The 17,166-nt window shown below is 42.4% G+C and overlaps 1 protein-coding gene across 4 annotated transcripts; it reads right to left on the reverse strand.

Annotated features, from left to right (window-relative positions):
• Positions 1–129: 129 nt before the first annotated feature.
• On the reverse strand, positions 130–9,788 carry LOC138951788 (protein-L-isoaspartate(D-aspartate) O-methyltransferase-like). Of its 4 annotated transcripts, none has more exons than XR_011451220.1 (7): positions 9,344–9,788; positions 8,260–8,396; positions 7,460–7,564; positions 6,329–6,541; positions 5,614–5,783; positions 3,982–4,065; positions 130–2,704 (listed from the first exon to the last, which is right to left on the reverse strand). XR_011451220.1 is itself a non-coding variant. In XM_070323339.1 (7 exons), exons 1-6 carry the CDS (start codon positions 9,483–9,485, stop codon positions 4,044–4,046), a joined length of 789 nt encoding a protein of 262 aa, XP_070179440.1. In that variant the 5' UTR covers positions 9,486–9,788; the 3' UTR covers positions 130–2,704; positions 4,014–4,043. The 4 variants fall into 4 exon arrangements, 2 of the variants coding, with proteins under 2 accessions (XP_070179440.1, XP_070179439.1); XM_070323339.1 differs by having other exon boundaries at positions 4,014–4,065; XR_011451221.1 differs by lacking the exon at positions 3,982–4,065 and having other exon boundaries at positions 5,544–5,783.
• Between the last annotated feature and the right edge of the window lie 7,378 nt (positions 9,789–17,166).

Here is a 17,166-nt window from a genome sequence, read left to right on the forward strand (position 1 = left end):
GTGTGTGTGTGGTGGGGGGGGGGGGATGTGCATACACGCGCCATTTCTCTCTCGGTCTTTTCTCTTTGTTCTCAATAGCAAAATTAAACTATAACAATCCACACACACAAAAACTCACCAAAAAGGAAACAAGCATTTGAACTTTATTAATGAAAAATATGGAACTTGTGGAAATAAATAACACAAGGAGGAAACATTCAACCCAGAAGTGGACATAACACAGGTTTTGTAGCAGAGTCTGAACGACATGCAAAGTGCACGCAAACATTTGCTGAACATGATAGCAACACTCGGTATAATCCTAGGCAGTGTTCACGTTTCTCAATACCTGTGTTCTACTATTCATACTGATAGTCCTATGGCTGATAAATAGTTAAAATAATTCAAATATAATACAACTGTTATCTGTGAAGATAATATTAATAAATACCATCATATCACTGACCATCTAGTAAAAAGAAGACACCGGCTCTACATGACTTGTAAAACTGCGACACTATTCGAGAAAACCCAGTTTTAAGTTGCACATCACACGATGAAGTTACGCACAGAAATCGCTGTCAGGAGAAAATTCACTGATATGCTCTTTAAGCTCTACAGTGTCCAATCTATGTGTACTTGCCAAACGATTTGTTATTTTCATTTTTTATTAATGAAATGGTAAAAAAAAATAATCAGTTGTTTTACTTGCATCTCTTTCCACAATTTCTGTCAATTCTCTGCCTTTTGATTTGAATTCCCACCTACCTTTCCTGCTGAACCCTTTGCATTCAGAGACTCAACATTTTCAAACTAAGAGAGATAGAAAGGATCTTGTTTTGTCATTCCTTTAGCATCCTTTGCTCTCATTTATGACCTTAAAAACTCAACTTGTACACACAATTCGGATATTCCAGGTTGAGTTGTACTCTGTCACAATTCTGCAAACTACTGTAGACCGAGTATAATATCAACTTCAAGAGCACAAAGACCCGGTGAAACCAGATCACAAGCACGGACAAAATGTCAAATACTCCCAGCCCCATTCCTTTTAAGGAAAGTGTGGTATAGATCCAGTACCTCTGAATCCTACACAGATATGTGTATAGCACAACATGCCACACACATATGAAGCCAAAGGGAACTACAGTTGCTTCCCCTTGGTCCATGCCTTGAAAGTTGGCCATTGCTGTTGAACTGAGTAAAGCAGACTACTTGACATTTGTCTAAGCGCTGAATCACAAATCAATATCTCAACAACAAAACTCTTGGGGAAAATATAATACAGATAATTTATTCACAATCGACTTTTCTGCAAAACAAAAGAAAAAACAAAAACACTTTCTGGAAACATTGCACAGTGCATGTTAACCCTACTTAATATGGCTGTGAAGAGAGCGTGAGTGAGTGTATGTGTTTGCTTGTGTGTGTATGTGTTATTTCGCAAGTCCCTTCCCAACTAGCAGACATCAACTTATTCAAGTAATGTCCCATTAGCTAAATTCGGTAGAAACAAAAACACAAGAACAAAACAAATGTGGATTGAACTCATCTGTTACTGAGTCAAATTTAGCATTCTGATTCCCACATGAGCACCAACCACAGAAAGTGTACATATTCATAAGCGCATGTGCATTTTTTTTATTTTTCCAAACCAAGAGTGAATTTCTCCAAAAATATAATCAGGAAATGCACATACATCCACAACACATTTTTTTTAGTTGCATCTTGATCTTTGAAGATTAAACAAAAACCAACAGGACCTTCCAACAGAAAAGTTCTCCAGAGAAGAAAGTAAGAGTGAAATAATAGTGACACCTGATTATCAAAATAAATGTGCACATATATACATGTACATGTACAAGAAATGTTTTGACTTGTGTCTAGTACACATATAATTCTACAGGCTGAAAAAAGATTAACATAAAATAACAGTTCAACAATGTATGTACTTCAATATTTATTGTCACTAACAACTTAATATAATAATAAGGAGATAACAATTAGTCCGTGTACACAAACGTAGAACAAGTAAGCAGAAAAGGACTTCATGGAAGTTACTTACAAGCTCTGTTCTCATATCCCTTTTGGATGTTTATCCCTTAAGACTATTAACTCCTATTTCAATTCCTTAGAAAGAAGTCTGTGTCAGTGCCTTGCTTTTGTGGAACAAATACACACAAAAGCCTGCAGAAAATCTTCATTTTAAATAAAACACTGCAACCAGGTTTAAGAAAAAATGCCAATCAAGCCACACACACACGCAAAATAATGTGTGTTTTTAAAGGATATTTGTTAAATTTAAAAGCTAACATATGACTTTAAGAAATATCACTGAGTATCGTTGATTAGAACTGCACGATAGAATACACTCCAGGGGAAAAAACAGACATAAACAATGTCTGGTTTCAACGCATTGCTGTCACACCGTGCATAAATCCTCACACTGGTTTTGCCAACAAGTTTCAAGGGAGACAACCTGTGTTACAAGAAACAAGCAAAGCCAGGTTCACATTACAAGGACGTCATGGTGTTCAGCAACACCATAGTTGGCAGCATGTTGCAGTGTAACCTGCATCCTGGCTGTATCTTGCAGCATCCTCTAAAACTCTGCAGCATTTCTTGGGGTTTAGTGGCATCGAAGCAAGCGAGTGGAACATAGCATGAAAAGCTGTTCTATGAAACAGCAGTGTTCAATCACAGGTCTTCTTTGGTTTTCTTTGCCCTGGAACATGCAAAACCAACAACATCATTATGGCTAACGGTATACAGTTCAGGTGTTTATGTGCTCCCTCTCTCGTGTGTGCGTGTGTGTGTGTGTGTGTGTGTGTGTGTGTTTGCATGCGTGTTTACATGTGTTTAGGTGTGAGTCTGGGTTTTAATGTCACTGTGTTTGTGTATTCATAAACATGTTTCCATGCATCTTTAGTGCTATTTTTATGTGCATGTGTATGTTGATGCACAAATTTCAGTAAATCATACTTTGCCTGAGATTGGAGTTTATGCTGGCGGACAAGTAAAAACCATTGTACAACAAAGTACATGTAAAAGCAAACTTCCATTGTAACTGGATCTGAAGCTTCAGTAAAATGTCACCAATACTAGAAGTTCAAACAACACAATGAAAATAGTGTAAAGGTTACAGAAGACCAAACAAAAAACGAATGAAACAACTGTCACAACAGAAGCTCAAGCACCTAACAATCATGCAAGGAAAAATAAAATAAACAAGAAGAGCAAACGCTCGATCGAGTCACTTTCGCAGTTCTGAATATTATATGAGGCATCAGATGGACAGGAAGAAATTGCTATTCACAACACAATGAGTCACGTTCACATAAAATTTGAGCCCGGTCACTTTTATAGTTTCCGAGAAAAGCCCAACGTTAAGTTGTGTGTTGCCGAACAGAAAAGGCTAGTTATCTCCCTTGTTTTTCTGATAACGTTCGTAAAAGGCTACAGATGTAAATACTTTGATGTAAAGAATAATCCTACAAAGTTTCAATCACATCCGATGAACTTTGTCAAAGATATAAAATGTCTAATTTTTCCTTTGACGCTGACCTGTGACCTTGAAAAAGGTCAAAGGTCAACGAAACCATCGTTAAAGTGTAGAGGTCATTGGAGGTCACGACTAAACAAAATATGAGCCCGATCGCTTTGATAGTTTCCGAGATACTTTGTCAAAGATATAAAATGTCTAATTTTTCCTTTGACGCTGACCTGTGACCTTGAAAAAGGTCAAAGGTCAACGAAACCATCGTTAAAGTGTAGAGGTCATTGGAGGTCACGACTAAACAAAATATGAGCCCGATCGCTTTGATAGTTTCCGAGAAAAGTCCAACGTTAAGGTGGTGTCTACGGACGGCCGGCCGGCCGGCCGGCCGGCCGGACAGACTAACACTGACCGATTACATAGAGTCACTTTTTCTCAAGTGACTCAAAAATGATTGCAGAAAACAAACAAAAACAAACAACAAAGAAATAGTGCATAGAACACACCGCAAAACACGTAGACGAGAACTCAGACTAACTTGTGGCTTGAACTGTCTAGAATCCAGTAGTCACCACGCAGTACAGGCGCCACTGTAACATCACCAGTAAGAAAATGCTGTTAGCGCTTGTTGTGATTTTGCTTCAGCTTTTGTCCTCTTCTCATTACCACTTCTAGCATTTAGAAAATCAGCTGTCAAATTCTCTGTTAAATTGTAACCACACACCTTGTAGTCCGAACAAAATATTTTTAGAGACAGATAACATCACGTCTTCTGCTCAGTTTACACTGCGGGTTTCAATTGGGATAGAGGGAGGGGAGGATTTTTTGTTTGTTTGTTTGTTTGCTTAACGCCCAGCCGACCACGAAGAGCCATATCAGGGCGGTGCTGCTTTGACATGTAAGGTGCGCCACACACAAGACAGAAGTCGCAGCACAGGCTTCATGTCTCACCCAGTCACATTATTCTGACACCGGACCAACCAGTGCTAGCACTAACCCCATAATGCCAGACGCCAGGCGGGAGGGGAGGATGGGTGGGGTTTAGGATAATAAAGAATACAGTGGGAGGGATGGGGATGACACCACCACCAGAAAATGGACACCCCCCAGGAAACGGCAAAGAAAATGCAGAGGAAGAGAACGCTGGAGAAACTGTTACCATTTGTAGCAAATGAAAATGACAATAAAATACCATATTTTTCAGCCTGCAAGGTACATCTGTTTGACTGAAATCTAACAAAAATGGAACAAGGGACTGCAGGTGAGAGAAATAGAACAAGATAACAATAAAAATGTACTCGCCAGAAAACAGCAACAAGAGTACATAAACAAGAACTACCTTTCACCACCTTCTTTGGTCCTTTTCAGTTCTTTTATTGTCTTTGTTTTCTTCCTTCTCCTTTGTATCATAACCAAGACTACATTCTGTTCATTCCCCTTATTGTTACGTGTATCGTTACGTTTTAGTTCTACGTACATCACTGTCACTATGACTTCTTTAGATTTTGTTCTTTTTTAGGTTAGGGCACGTTACACTCTGTCAGTATTCTTCTGTGCTCGTTCTTATCATTTCTTTTCTGTCAAGTCTTCTTTTTAGCTTATTGTTTTTGTAACTGAAGACAAAAAGTGGAAACTAGTTTTTGTTTATGTATTCTTGTTGCTGTTTTCTGGCAAGTACATTTTATTGTTATCTTGTTTAAATCTAACAGCTGATCCACCACCTGCACCTTGTTTGTTATGGAATTGCGCTTTGTACCTGGATAATATCAGTTTTTCTACAGAAATCATATTGTACAGTCGCACGCAAAGCTGAAGAGGAAAACTTTGAGGACTAAGCTAAACTACAGGTTATTTCTGCTAACGTTTGTGCAGCTTATCAGCTGTATGCCTCTAATACAAGACAAATTTGCAATTTTGTTTCCAAACTTAGGGGTGCGGCGAACAGGCTATATACCCTTGTAGGCCATATTAATATAAAAACAGTAAACAAATAATTTTACCACACAATGAAAGTATGGAAAATTCACGACAGCAAGCAACACTGAAAGCCATCCCGAAAGGACGTTACCATGCAGGGAAGGGAAGAAGGGAGGCGACTCTGGGACAGGAGGGAGAGAAGGGGAGAGAACTAGTGCCACCTTGGCCACTGCTTGTCCTTGCTGGTGAGTGGCACGTAGATGACCCCCATGAGGTTCTTCTTGGTGACGCTGCCGTCTGGCCCTTTGTCAATCTGCATCAGCTTCTGGTTCTCCCCTGTGGGCCCCACTGGGATGATGAGGCGCCCGCCTGGCTTCAGTTGTTCTATTAGCTAACATAACAGAGAAAGGACATTAACAAACGCTAATGTGGAGAGGAACAAATATAAAAATAAAAGGGATCCTTTATGGACAAGGAATTATTCCTGCAAAAACCTCTTAGTATCTGCAAAGTGTGGTAAACAGAACAGAAGCTGAAATTGCTGTTTCAGAGTCTGTCACTTTTTGGACGATGAGCAGTTGCAATTCCCATTTTTAAGTTTATCCAACTGTAGTAATGACAGTCAACAAGCTCTTGACACTTCAATGACATTTCACACAAAACTGTTGCCACTCTATGCAATACACAATGATTGAAGTAAAACAGAATAACGAACCCATATTCAGCTATTCATTTGTTCATTTTCGGTCAAAATGTGCAAGTCAAAAACTGAAAAGAATTTTGCTTTCAAGACAGATACGGGATCTCACCAAGCTCCCTCACCCACCCACAATCTTGCACATACATACCTAAATTTATCAGCACTGGCTCTGACTACATCACAACACTGAAGCCTGCTCTCAGACACACTTTCTCGGAAGTTGTACCAATACTTACAGCTTCAGGGAGCACTGGGGCGGCAGCACCCACATGTATGGCATCGTAAGGCCCATCGGGAGTGTAGCCCTGTCGCCCGTCACCCACCACAAACTTGAGCTGCCCCGTTTCCATCAGTCTGGTTGTCAGCTCCGCTTTTTTCATGTTGGCCACCGACTCCTGAACGAGATCGTCTATGTGATCGATACCCACCGCTTTCCCGTTTCCTCCAACCTGTTGGCAAAGAATATCAATTACACAGATTAAGACCGCAACACGGTGGCCTAGTGGTAAGGCGTCCGCCCAGTGAGCGGGAGGTCGTGGGTTCGAACCCCGGCCAGGTCATACCTAAGACTTTAAAATTGGCAATCTAGTGGCTGCTCCGCCTGGCGTCTGGCATTATGGGGTTAGTGCTAGGACTGGTTGGTCCGGTGTCAGAATAATGTGACTGGGTCAGACATGAAGCCTGTGCTGCGACTTCTGTCTTGTGTGTGGCGCACGTTAAATGTCAAAGCAGCACCGCCCTGATATGGCCCTTCGTGGTCGGCTGGGCGTTAAGCAAACAAACAAACAAACACAGATTAAGAAAGGTAACAGATTAGCTGATGATAGGCAGAATAATCAATTACACAGTTTAACAAAGTGAACTGATTAGCTGGGGTTAGGCAGAATAATGCTGGCCTTTATGTCCCAAACTGTCAGTATCTTAGTCTTCTATCCCTTTCTCCAACAGACATACATGTTCATCTATAAAGCCACAAGTAAGTCATTCTAATAAGTAGAAACAGTCAGCTGCGGGTCTGAGTCTATATCAATACCTTTCCTGTCCACAGCTCAGCATGATATAAGGTAATACAAACAAGGTAAACTATGTACAGTACTTCTCATATTTGTTTATGTCTTCCTTCTCGAGAAAAAAATGTTCTTAAACATTTTGCTTTGTGGTGGATTTCCTTTCTTGAGTTTCAAAACACTTACTGGTTATTGTTGTTATTTGTATTATTTATCCTCTATTTTATATTCCATACCAAAATAAATGCAAAAACGAATTAATTATAAAACAGAAAAAAAGAGCAGACGACTGTCAAGCCTACACTATCCAAAAGCTTGGATACACACATCTATCTAGCTGTCTCTCTCTGTCTCTCTTACCAGAAGCGCCATGCAGGCAGTGAGGTAGCCACTTCCGGACCCGACATCCAGAGCTGAGGCCCCCTCGTACAGGTGTTCTGACAACAGTTCCAGTGCATGAGCATGCTGCACACACACAATTGTCAGTAATTAAAATAACCATATGAAAGGACTCACAAAGAGAGGTGTAGTATTAATAAGGACATCCCCACAGGCTGATTGACTTACCTCCAGCCATTAGAAATTTATAAAGACTTTTCCACTGGTGTGACTTTTTCTCTCTCCAGCCACTAGAGACATTCCCTTAGGTCCAATATCTTTCCCCCGAGCGTCCCATATCCATTCTTGACTGATTTGTCTGTTTTTTGTACAAACAAGAACTCCCCAAAGAACCAAGCCCATGCCAAATTCATTTCCAATAATGTGTTACCCTACTTTAAGTCAATACAATTGATGTGTAAGTTTTGCGAATGAACAAAATGATATGAAGACATGTACAGTATTAGATTTGGCATGAAACTAAAGTTCGTTCTGACGAGCACAATGAGTGAAGTCTTCTTACACTGATCATGTGGCAAAGACAACTACAGTGGTACCTGCCATGTGTGGCCCCTCCCATGAGAGGACATCTCCCTTAAAGGGACACCTTCTGTTGGCCCTTTTTCTATTATTTCTACCAAAACGTACCTGTCATGGCAGGCCACCTGCAAAGTAGGGACACTTATGACTGGTCCCAAGGGTGTCCTTTCATTGCAGGTACCACTGTACTGCAATCCCTACACCCATACCATTCTTCAGTTAAAACCAACGAGCAGACTCACCATGTGTGGAGCAGAGATGGTGACGGCATAACCAATGCTCTGTGGTGAGTCGGTGTAAGCATTGTATTTGCAGAAGTTAGCTCTGTCCACCATTTTCATCATCTCCGCCACTCGTTCACTTTTGATGATGCCATTTTCTGAAAAGATTTCCATTTTTCATTTTCATTACTTTATTGTCCCATCACTAGGAAATTTGGGTCGCCTCCTCCCAGTCCTAGTGGAAAGCTAGCAGCAACAGAGTCATGCTACCAAGGTGTGTGCATGTTTAGGTGTAATCAGTCATCTGCACTAATGGCAGAATGACAAAGGTTTTTTATTTGCCACAGTGGTGACACGGGGAGGGAACATGGATAAACGTCTCTAAGTCTGCACATAAAGTTGACCGGTGTCCATTCCAGCCCGGATTTGAACCAGTGACCCGCGGATAACAAGTCCAGTGCTCTACCAACTGAGCTACTGGGCCCCCAAGATGGGTATCATGCCCAAGGATGCACGACAGAGTGAGACACACACTCACAGATCATAAATCTTGACTTATTCTTGAGCTCAAGGGGCCTGAGTATGTTGAGATCACAAAGGGTAGTTTTTTTACACACGAATGCCAGCATTAAAAAAATCACAATGTACCTATAAGTTTTCTTCTGCCACAGTCTATGACAAGAAAATGCATGCTCACTGGGACTAGCGCATATATCTCCAGCCATTCAAAACTAAATGGTCTAGGAGTAAGAATTCAGGCTAAACGTCCAAATACAAAACAATCTCTCTCTCTCTCTCTCTCTTCCCCCCCCCTCTCTTTCGCACACACACACACACACATACGCACACACTTTCAAATACAAAGCCATGCACACGTATCTTGAAGTAGGTATTACCCTGTAATTACGTCACTGTTATGTATAACCATTTAGAAAAATAGAGCTATATTTGTATACCTTGTTCTTAAAACCATAATCCCGTAGCCTTTCTGTCGGCAAAGAACCACCCCTCTGTTTGCCCCAGTACAATAGAGTGTCTGTGGAGTGTGCTTGTCAACGTAAATAACGTGCGCTGTTTACATCATCTTGCTAGAAAGCAAACTTACTTTGCAGGTTCTCGACCAGATTGATGTTGTTGCTTCCACTCGATCGCCAGGCCATTACAGGACGCAAGAGTAATAAAACAATGGCAAGATTACTAGAAAGCTTATGTAACTTTCTTAAAAGGACACCCGAAAACGGCCTCATGTGTGGTTTCACTTAAATTCCGTCAGTAAGTTTTCTACACTAATCTACGACTACGAGTCTGTTTTTGTTCCACAGAAACTCCGCAGGTCGTGTGTTTGACAAAGTTATGCAGCTACCTGTGCACAACGGTGTGTATCATGAAAGACCGCACCTGATACAAGACACCGGTTATTCTCTTTTACACTAGTGCAGTTATCTAGAACATTAGTCGATGCAGCAAATGCCGCACAGACAACGAAAGTTGACCACCGTTGTCGCCGCCATGTATACGTCCTTGACCTCCTTCGTGACCTTTACCTATAACAGAGTTGATCAAATGTCTGGCTCGGAACTACACGGGAATGAACAGGCACTGGAAACAAAATTATTACACGAAAAGTTTTGACTAAGCGCAAAGGATGACCCGGCCCCATCCCAGTCGCCCTTATTTGTATTCCTTTGAAGCTCAGTAAATTTTAAGGGGCTTATTGTCCGTCAGGTCTTAATTGCCTATATTGGACATGAATTGGTTTATATGATTCGAGTTTTACGCCCTCACGGCTTTTTGATGTTTGCGTGTTTAGGTGGTATCAGCCATCTGCACTTATGGTAGAATGACCAAGATCTTTAACGTGCCATTGTGGTGACACGGGGGTGGGAGATGGATACCGTCTCTGGGTCTGCACATAAAGTTGACCCGTGTCCGTCCCGCCGGCCCGGATTCGAACCAGCGACTGACCTCTCGATCACAAGTCCAGTGCTCTACCACCTGAGCTACCCGGGCCCCCAAGAAAACAGCCTTTATGTAGGGCGGGTCACTCACTGGCGCTGAGTGGGGTCTATGTCGACCAAAAGAGTGGGATTCCCTGTAGGTGGAGTTCCTCAGTGGAGGAGGATTCCCTGTATACAGGGAATCCCACAGGGTGGAGTTTTTCAATAAAACTTGCAACAGGCATACTCGAATTTCTAAGAAATATAAAAAAAAGATTGAAAAACATCAAATTCTACCGATGTCGCCAAGCATCACGTGACTTTCAGCGATATCAGCGACACGCTACAGGAACTAAATCCTGTGGTATTCCCTGTATACAGGGAATCCCGGCCCTCCAGGAACTCCACCTACAGGGAATCCCACTCTTTTGGTCGACATAGACCCCATCAGCCTCACTGGCAGTAGGCTACATCAGCGGTACGACCAGAGTCGGTGGACACAGTGAATATTAAAAATAATGGTCTCAGTCGCGGTCATGAAATCATAACTGACCGTGTGGGCCATCCTGTTACTTTGATTGTGCGACTGATGAGTGTGAGAAAAACAAGTGCGTCTGTCTGCCAGTAGTTGCGCAGAAGTGACTGGCTATCGCGGTTGGAGCACAGGCGAAAGTCGCTGGGCCATTTTCAACGCAACGATGCCGTGCTCTGCTCTGTCAGTCAGTGCAGTCTGTGAGATGGCAGAGCATGACATTGTCTTGAAAATAATGCTAACTTCCATGTTTTTGGTGCCTGTAGTGGGCGTGCGAAAGCCAGGAATTCCTATAAAGTTAGTGTCTGTATACACACGGTAAACAAAATGTTTACAGCGCGTTGATGTTGATGTGTTCCCGGGCATACCAATACCATATCTAAATATAGGTCCCTGCCAATACTGAATACACATTTGTATTTATTCTTTTCACACCGCTGTGCCGTACGCACAAGAAGAAATCGTAGTAGGTCTTACCAGTCTCTGGTCTTACTGAACGCGACGCCTCTGCCCGGAGTGGAGGCCGGAGGGAGTGAGGGAAGGGATCCAAGTATAACTAGTTTCAGTCATAGCAAGATAAAAACCCTGAAAGTTAAATATTGTTTTACCATTTTTTTTATTTTGAGTGTGTGTGTGTGTGTGTGTGTGTGTGTGTGTGTGTGTGTGTGTTTGAGGGTGTGAGTGTGTGTCACGTGTGTGTGTGTGTTAGTGTGTGTGTGTGTGTGTGTGTGTGCACGGTGTGTGTGTGTCAGTGTCAGAGTGTCCGTGTGTCAGTGCGTCGTGGCGATTTTGAGATTGGGTGCACGATATTGTAAATAAGACGCACCTGCAATCGTTTGCTAAAAAAATCTCCGTATGCTAATTACTCAAACAAGAAATTCCTCCGAGGTAGGAAAAACACCCCCGTCTTACCAGAAGTCAGAAGTCAGAAGAGAGAAAGTCAGAAGTCAGAAGTCAAAAGTCAAAAGTCAAAAGTCAGAAGTCAGAAGTCAGAAGTCAGAAGTCAGAAGTCAGAAGTCAAAAGTCAAAAGTCAGAAGTCAAAAGTCAAAAGTCAAAAGTCAGAAGTCAGAAGTCAGAAGTCAGAAGTCAAAAGTCAAAAGTCAGAAGTCAGAAGTCAGAAGTCAGAAGTCAAAAGTCAAAAGTCAGAAGTCAGAAGTCAGAAGTCAGAAGTCAAAAGTCAAAAGTCAAAAGTCAGAAGTCAGAAGTCAGAAGTCAAAAGTCAAAAGTCAAAAGTCAGAAGTCAGAAGTCAAAAGTCAGAAGTCAGAAGTCAAAAGTCAAAAGTCAAAAGTCAAAAGTCAAAAGTCAGAAGTCAGAAGTCAGAAGTCAGAATGTAAACACAGGGTCCATTGCGAAAGGGTACGTCGAGGTAGGAAAAACACCCCCGTTGGTCAAAGGGAAATAACCATTCTCACTGCCACCAACTGAGAAGGTTATTTCCCTTTGACCATTAATATGTCACTCTTAATCTTAATCCACCAATAACTCCCTAACCGTGTGTCTGACTGGTCCCAATTTTTGTAAGGACCGTCTCAGGAATGTATAGAACCTGTTCACCAAGTTTGGTGACGATCGGTCCGTTCATTCTTGAGATCTATATGCGAACACAAACACACAAACACACAAACAAACAAACAAACAAACACATCCAGTGAAACCTATACACACCCCTATACCGGGGGTGTAATTAATGTGAATACTAGAGGAACGTCCTACGGGCCTCTCAGTTCTTCTTCTTCAGTATTCTTCGGTTATCATGTGCTGATACTCCCAGGCACACTCGTGTTTTATGCACGACCGAGGATTTTTACGTGTATGACCGTTTTTACCCCGCCATATTGGCAGCGGCATACGCTGATTTCGGGGGATAAGTTTGCTTGGTATTTTCATGTTTTTATAACCCACCGATTTCTGACAGATGGATTACAGGATATTTTCCGTGCGGCGCACTTGGTCTTTATGCTTGCCGCGTGTGCACACGAATAAGACACTAGCAGGTCTGCACCGTACGTTGAACTGGGAGATCGGAAAAACCAGGCGCGGCCGAGACTGATTTGAACACGCGGCTCAACCTTCCGTATAGGAGGCAGGCGTCTCAGTATCCACTAGGCCATTGCGCCCGTCGTCCTACCCTTCCAAAAAAAAAACCCCTGCTCAGTCCGACTTTCTAAACCAATGGTAACGCTCTGTATTACATAACATCAAACTGAACATAATTCTGCCTTCATCAACGCAAGTCACAATTAATTCATCAAGCCAAACTTTAGATTGCACTGACAAGAATCCGTCATCCGTAACGGATGACCTTGAAGGGGGATCAACAGTTGTTGACATTCTGACACAAAATGAGATGTGACATGAAAGTCAACATAACTTAGTGTCTAAATGTCAGCCGTTATAGTTCCTGCAGTTTCACAACTCTTTTATTTCTCCTTTTCTTCGTCTACTTCACAGCTGATCGTCACTTTTTATATGAGGACTGGATGCATTACTTGAAACGTTTTTTGCCCCAGACAGCCTAGCGCTTAAATAATCCCTAAGCCATACAGAGGTAAAGATGACATTTAATGACAATAAACGTTATGCCTTTTACAGGTGTTGGCGCGCTCTCAAATCCCTGTAACGTCAGAACCATCCTGTCTTTGGGATGGCGGGAAAAAACGTAAACATCACTAGGGGTTTCCAGGTACCTGGAGGAGGGTTGGGTTTATTGAAATTCCAAGGTTTTGAACACACACAAGTCGCACTGAGTAATACTGTTATACACACACACACACACACACACACACACACACAGAAACACACACACACGTGCACACACATACTGTGACACACATTGACACGGCAAACGTCGCCGCGGAAGATATATACACACATACCGTCACACACATATAATCACACACAGACACATAAAAACACACTCACACGCGCACACACACACACACACGCACACACACACACACACATACCACGGTCAGCAGAGTGAAAGAAAAACACACGGAGGTGATGGATAACGGAGTCAAGGACATTTCCTCATTAAAAACAAATCCAGCAAAATAATAACTGTGAAGTTATTGGTGGAATTCCCCAGGGAGGGGGAGAACCAACTGACCTTTCTTGCAGCTATCGCTACATTTGTGGGTAGGGATTTCGCCCATTTCGCCCATGGATTTTACTTGAATGTGACAATTTACCGTGACACAACAGCAAATAGAGGCTTATAAGGAGTATTCACTGCCAAAAGTTACCTGGTTTTTACATACTCGATCAAGACATATAAGACATATAACAACAACAAAACTGCATTAAAAAAAAAAGAAAGTACCTTGGCAATTGATCGTTGAATACTGTCAAATCTAAGCTTTCCCTTCAAAGAGAAGGAAGCATCGACGGCCATAACTTGCTTCTTCTTCTTCTTCTTCTTCTTCTTCTTCTTCTTCTTCGTTCATGGGCTGAAACTCCCACGTTCACTCATGTTTTTGCATGAGTGGGTTTTTACGTGTATGACCGTTTTCACCCCGCCATACAGGCAGCATACGCCGATTTCGGGGGAAGCATGCTGGGTATTTTCGTGTTTCTATAACCCACCGAACTCTGACATGGATTACAGGATCTTTTCCGTGCGCACTTGGTCTTGTGCTTGCGTGTACACACGAAGGGGAAGGCACTTGCAGGTCTGCACATAAGTTGACCTGGGAGATCGGAACTGAAAATCTCCACCCTTAACCCACCAGGCAGCCGCGGCTGGGATTCGAACTCACGACCTTCCGATCTAGAGGCCAACGTCTTACCACCACGCCACTGCGCCCGTCGGCCATAACTTGCAAAAGGGATGCATGTCTAGCCCACACACCCCCAACGCACACACACACACCCTCCCCACCTTCCCCCTCCGCAACCTGTCTTGAGCAAAACGTCAAAATAAATGCTGTTTTTGCAGGAGAGTAGGCTATCTTTATCTGAAGTATTGTGCCTTTTCTCTCGACAAACAAATGTGACCCTCCACCACGGAATGAGTCGCATGTCACCTTTGCATGATTTTCAGATTTTTACGTTTTCCTAAAGAGTTTGTTATGCTCTATCCAGTGGTGAAAACCGTTTTAGAAAAGAGCGAAAACTGTTTGGGTTATAAGCCTGTGACTAAGGTGACCCTCACACTGTTACCAGACACTACCCAGACTTATATCAAGCCTAGCGCAGAACCGCGCGAGGTGACATGCGACTCATTTCGTGGTGGAGGGTCACAAATATAGAAAGGAATGTACAATGGTAGAGCGATGACAAGCATTCAATTCGACTTTTTTGTGTTGTTGGGCTGGAAAAGAATCTGATTGAAGTTTGCCAATGTTCAGTTGTACGTATGACAGCAATGTCGTTCATTGTTTTTCAAAAGCAAAACCATCATGAGCTTGCTTTGAAGACCCGCGTATGACACTCCCTTCATAGGCTGGGCTTGTCAATCTCTTCCAGGGTAATCCTTCAAAGTAACGACGGACTGATGATTCTGCTAAGGCAAAAAAAAAAAATAGGTGTGGTTACGGAAACATAGCCAAAAAAATAGGGTAGGAAGGTAGGCAATCACTTTTTTTTTTCTTTTCTTTTTTTTCTAATGTGTACAAATTAAACCTACTTGACAGGGAAATAAGTGTGCGACTCGGGCGATTTCGCTTTCATTGCGTTTTCTGCACTGTTTTTTTTATTTTTTTATTTTTTTATTTTGACAAATGTAATAAAAAGTTATAGGGTCGGCCCCTAAAAATAGGGTAGGTCGGGTTACCGTAACCACACCTATTTCTTTTTTAGGCCTAATGCAGATAGTTCCAGACAGGGGCGGATGTGTCACCATAAATACAATTGGGTAGAGGTTCCGGAATGAGAGATGTGGAATTTGTTCATTTGTTTGCCCCTTGTAGTACTGTTGTTTTCGGTCTGGAACCGGAACAGGATAGTACCAAAAAGACAATAAATCCTTCGTTCTGTCATGTTTTATTTTTTTCCTGTGTTAGCTTGTCGGTTGAGCAAGCACTGTGGCATGATCTCACACAGACATTCATTGACGCACGTCACCGGCGCGCGCAAACATACACACGCGCACGCACACACACGCCGCGCGCGCAAAAACACACACACACACACACACACACACACACACACACACACTAACTGCATACACCAATGCATACATTAGTATATCGAAACAAACTCATATTTGAGTGGCACAGAGGCACAATGCAGACATTTATTTCCCAGACCAATAGTTTCTCCCCACCCCCAAACTACGGCAGTTAACCTGATATGCGGAGGTGGGGGTGCCAATAAGGAACATATGCTTGTGAATTCTGATTTTTGTGTGTTTTGTTTTTTGGTTATTGTGCTTAGAAACCTTTGAGGGTCAATAAACATGATCGATGACTCTTTAAGGGAAGATGTCCGCTTGTTTCTGAGTGTCTATGTCTATGGTGATAGCTTATCTCAGGCAAAGTATTTCAGTCCTTCATGGGCGCATAGAGTCGTCTTCAGATAATCTGAACGTGACGCAAGAGTAGAAACACTGCATGGAGCATTCTTTTACGTATGTGTTATAGATATGTTTTATTTACTAACAGCATTCCAAAACAATGACGGCCAAAAGGAGAAAACAAAGACTACAGGTTACAACGCAGATCAGCAATGAACCCAAAGGGATATCTAAATCTAAGTCTCCCAAGGATTAACACAGAACCATAACTTTGTTGGGACCCCCGGCGTGTGACCGGGATGCTGCCCCTATGACCTGCATCTTGTTTACAGCGTCTAACCAGTATGATGCTGAGTATGACCAAAACACAGCTGAGGTCAACTAGTCTAATTTGCGTGGACATTACTGATTAATGGGTCAGGCGACATTTAGGCTACGATCTCTTTTTAACACCGCATCAACCCTGCACATTTGCAAAATGATATGCACCTCTCTCTCTCTCTTTCCTTCTCTTTTCCTTCTCTCTCTCTCTCTCTCTCTCTCTCTCTCTCTCTCTCTCTCTCTCTCTCTCTCTCTCTTTGAGCAAAAGAAGTGACTAAAAGGGACTGTTGGCCTATATTCAAATTGAAATGTGTTAGTGTATGTGTGCAGTGTCTCTCTCTCAATGCTACCGAACGCCACTGGTTGCCATCTCAGTTGTACAAAGGATGGACAAACACGCCGAACTGCCCTTTGATTGAAAAGAACACCCCAAAGAAATGCAGTTACACTGAGACGGGACCTTTTTATCGTCCACAACTACGATGTACTGTGACCTAAAACGGGTCAAATACGTGCAAAAGTTAAGAAGAAGCAGCACTCAGTCCGCCCTCCCCCTCCAAACTCAGCCCATTCTGAGTGTTTGTGGAATCACTGGGACAGGCAGTCCTTCCCGGCTATAATTCGGTTTTCTCTCTTCCAGAAAATGTCTACGTACTTGCGTGCTAACCTGTCAGTTTAAAT

This window comes from Littorina saxatilis, linkage group LG17 (genome assembly GCF_037325665.1).
Source record: "Littorina saxatilis isolate snail1 linkage group LG17, US_GU_Lsax_2.0, whole genome shotgun sequence".
NCBI lineage: Eukaryota > Metazoa > Mollusca > Gastropoda > Littorinimorpha > Littorinidae > Littorina > Littorina saxatilis.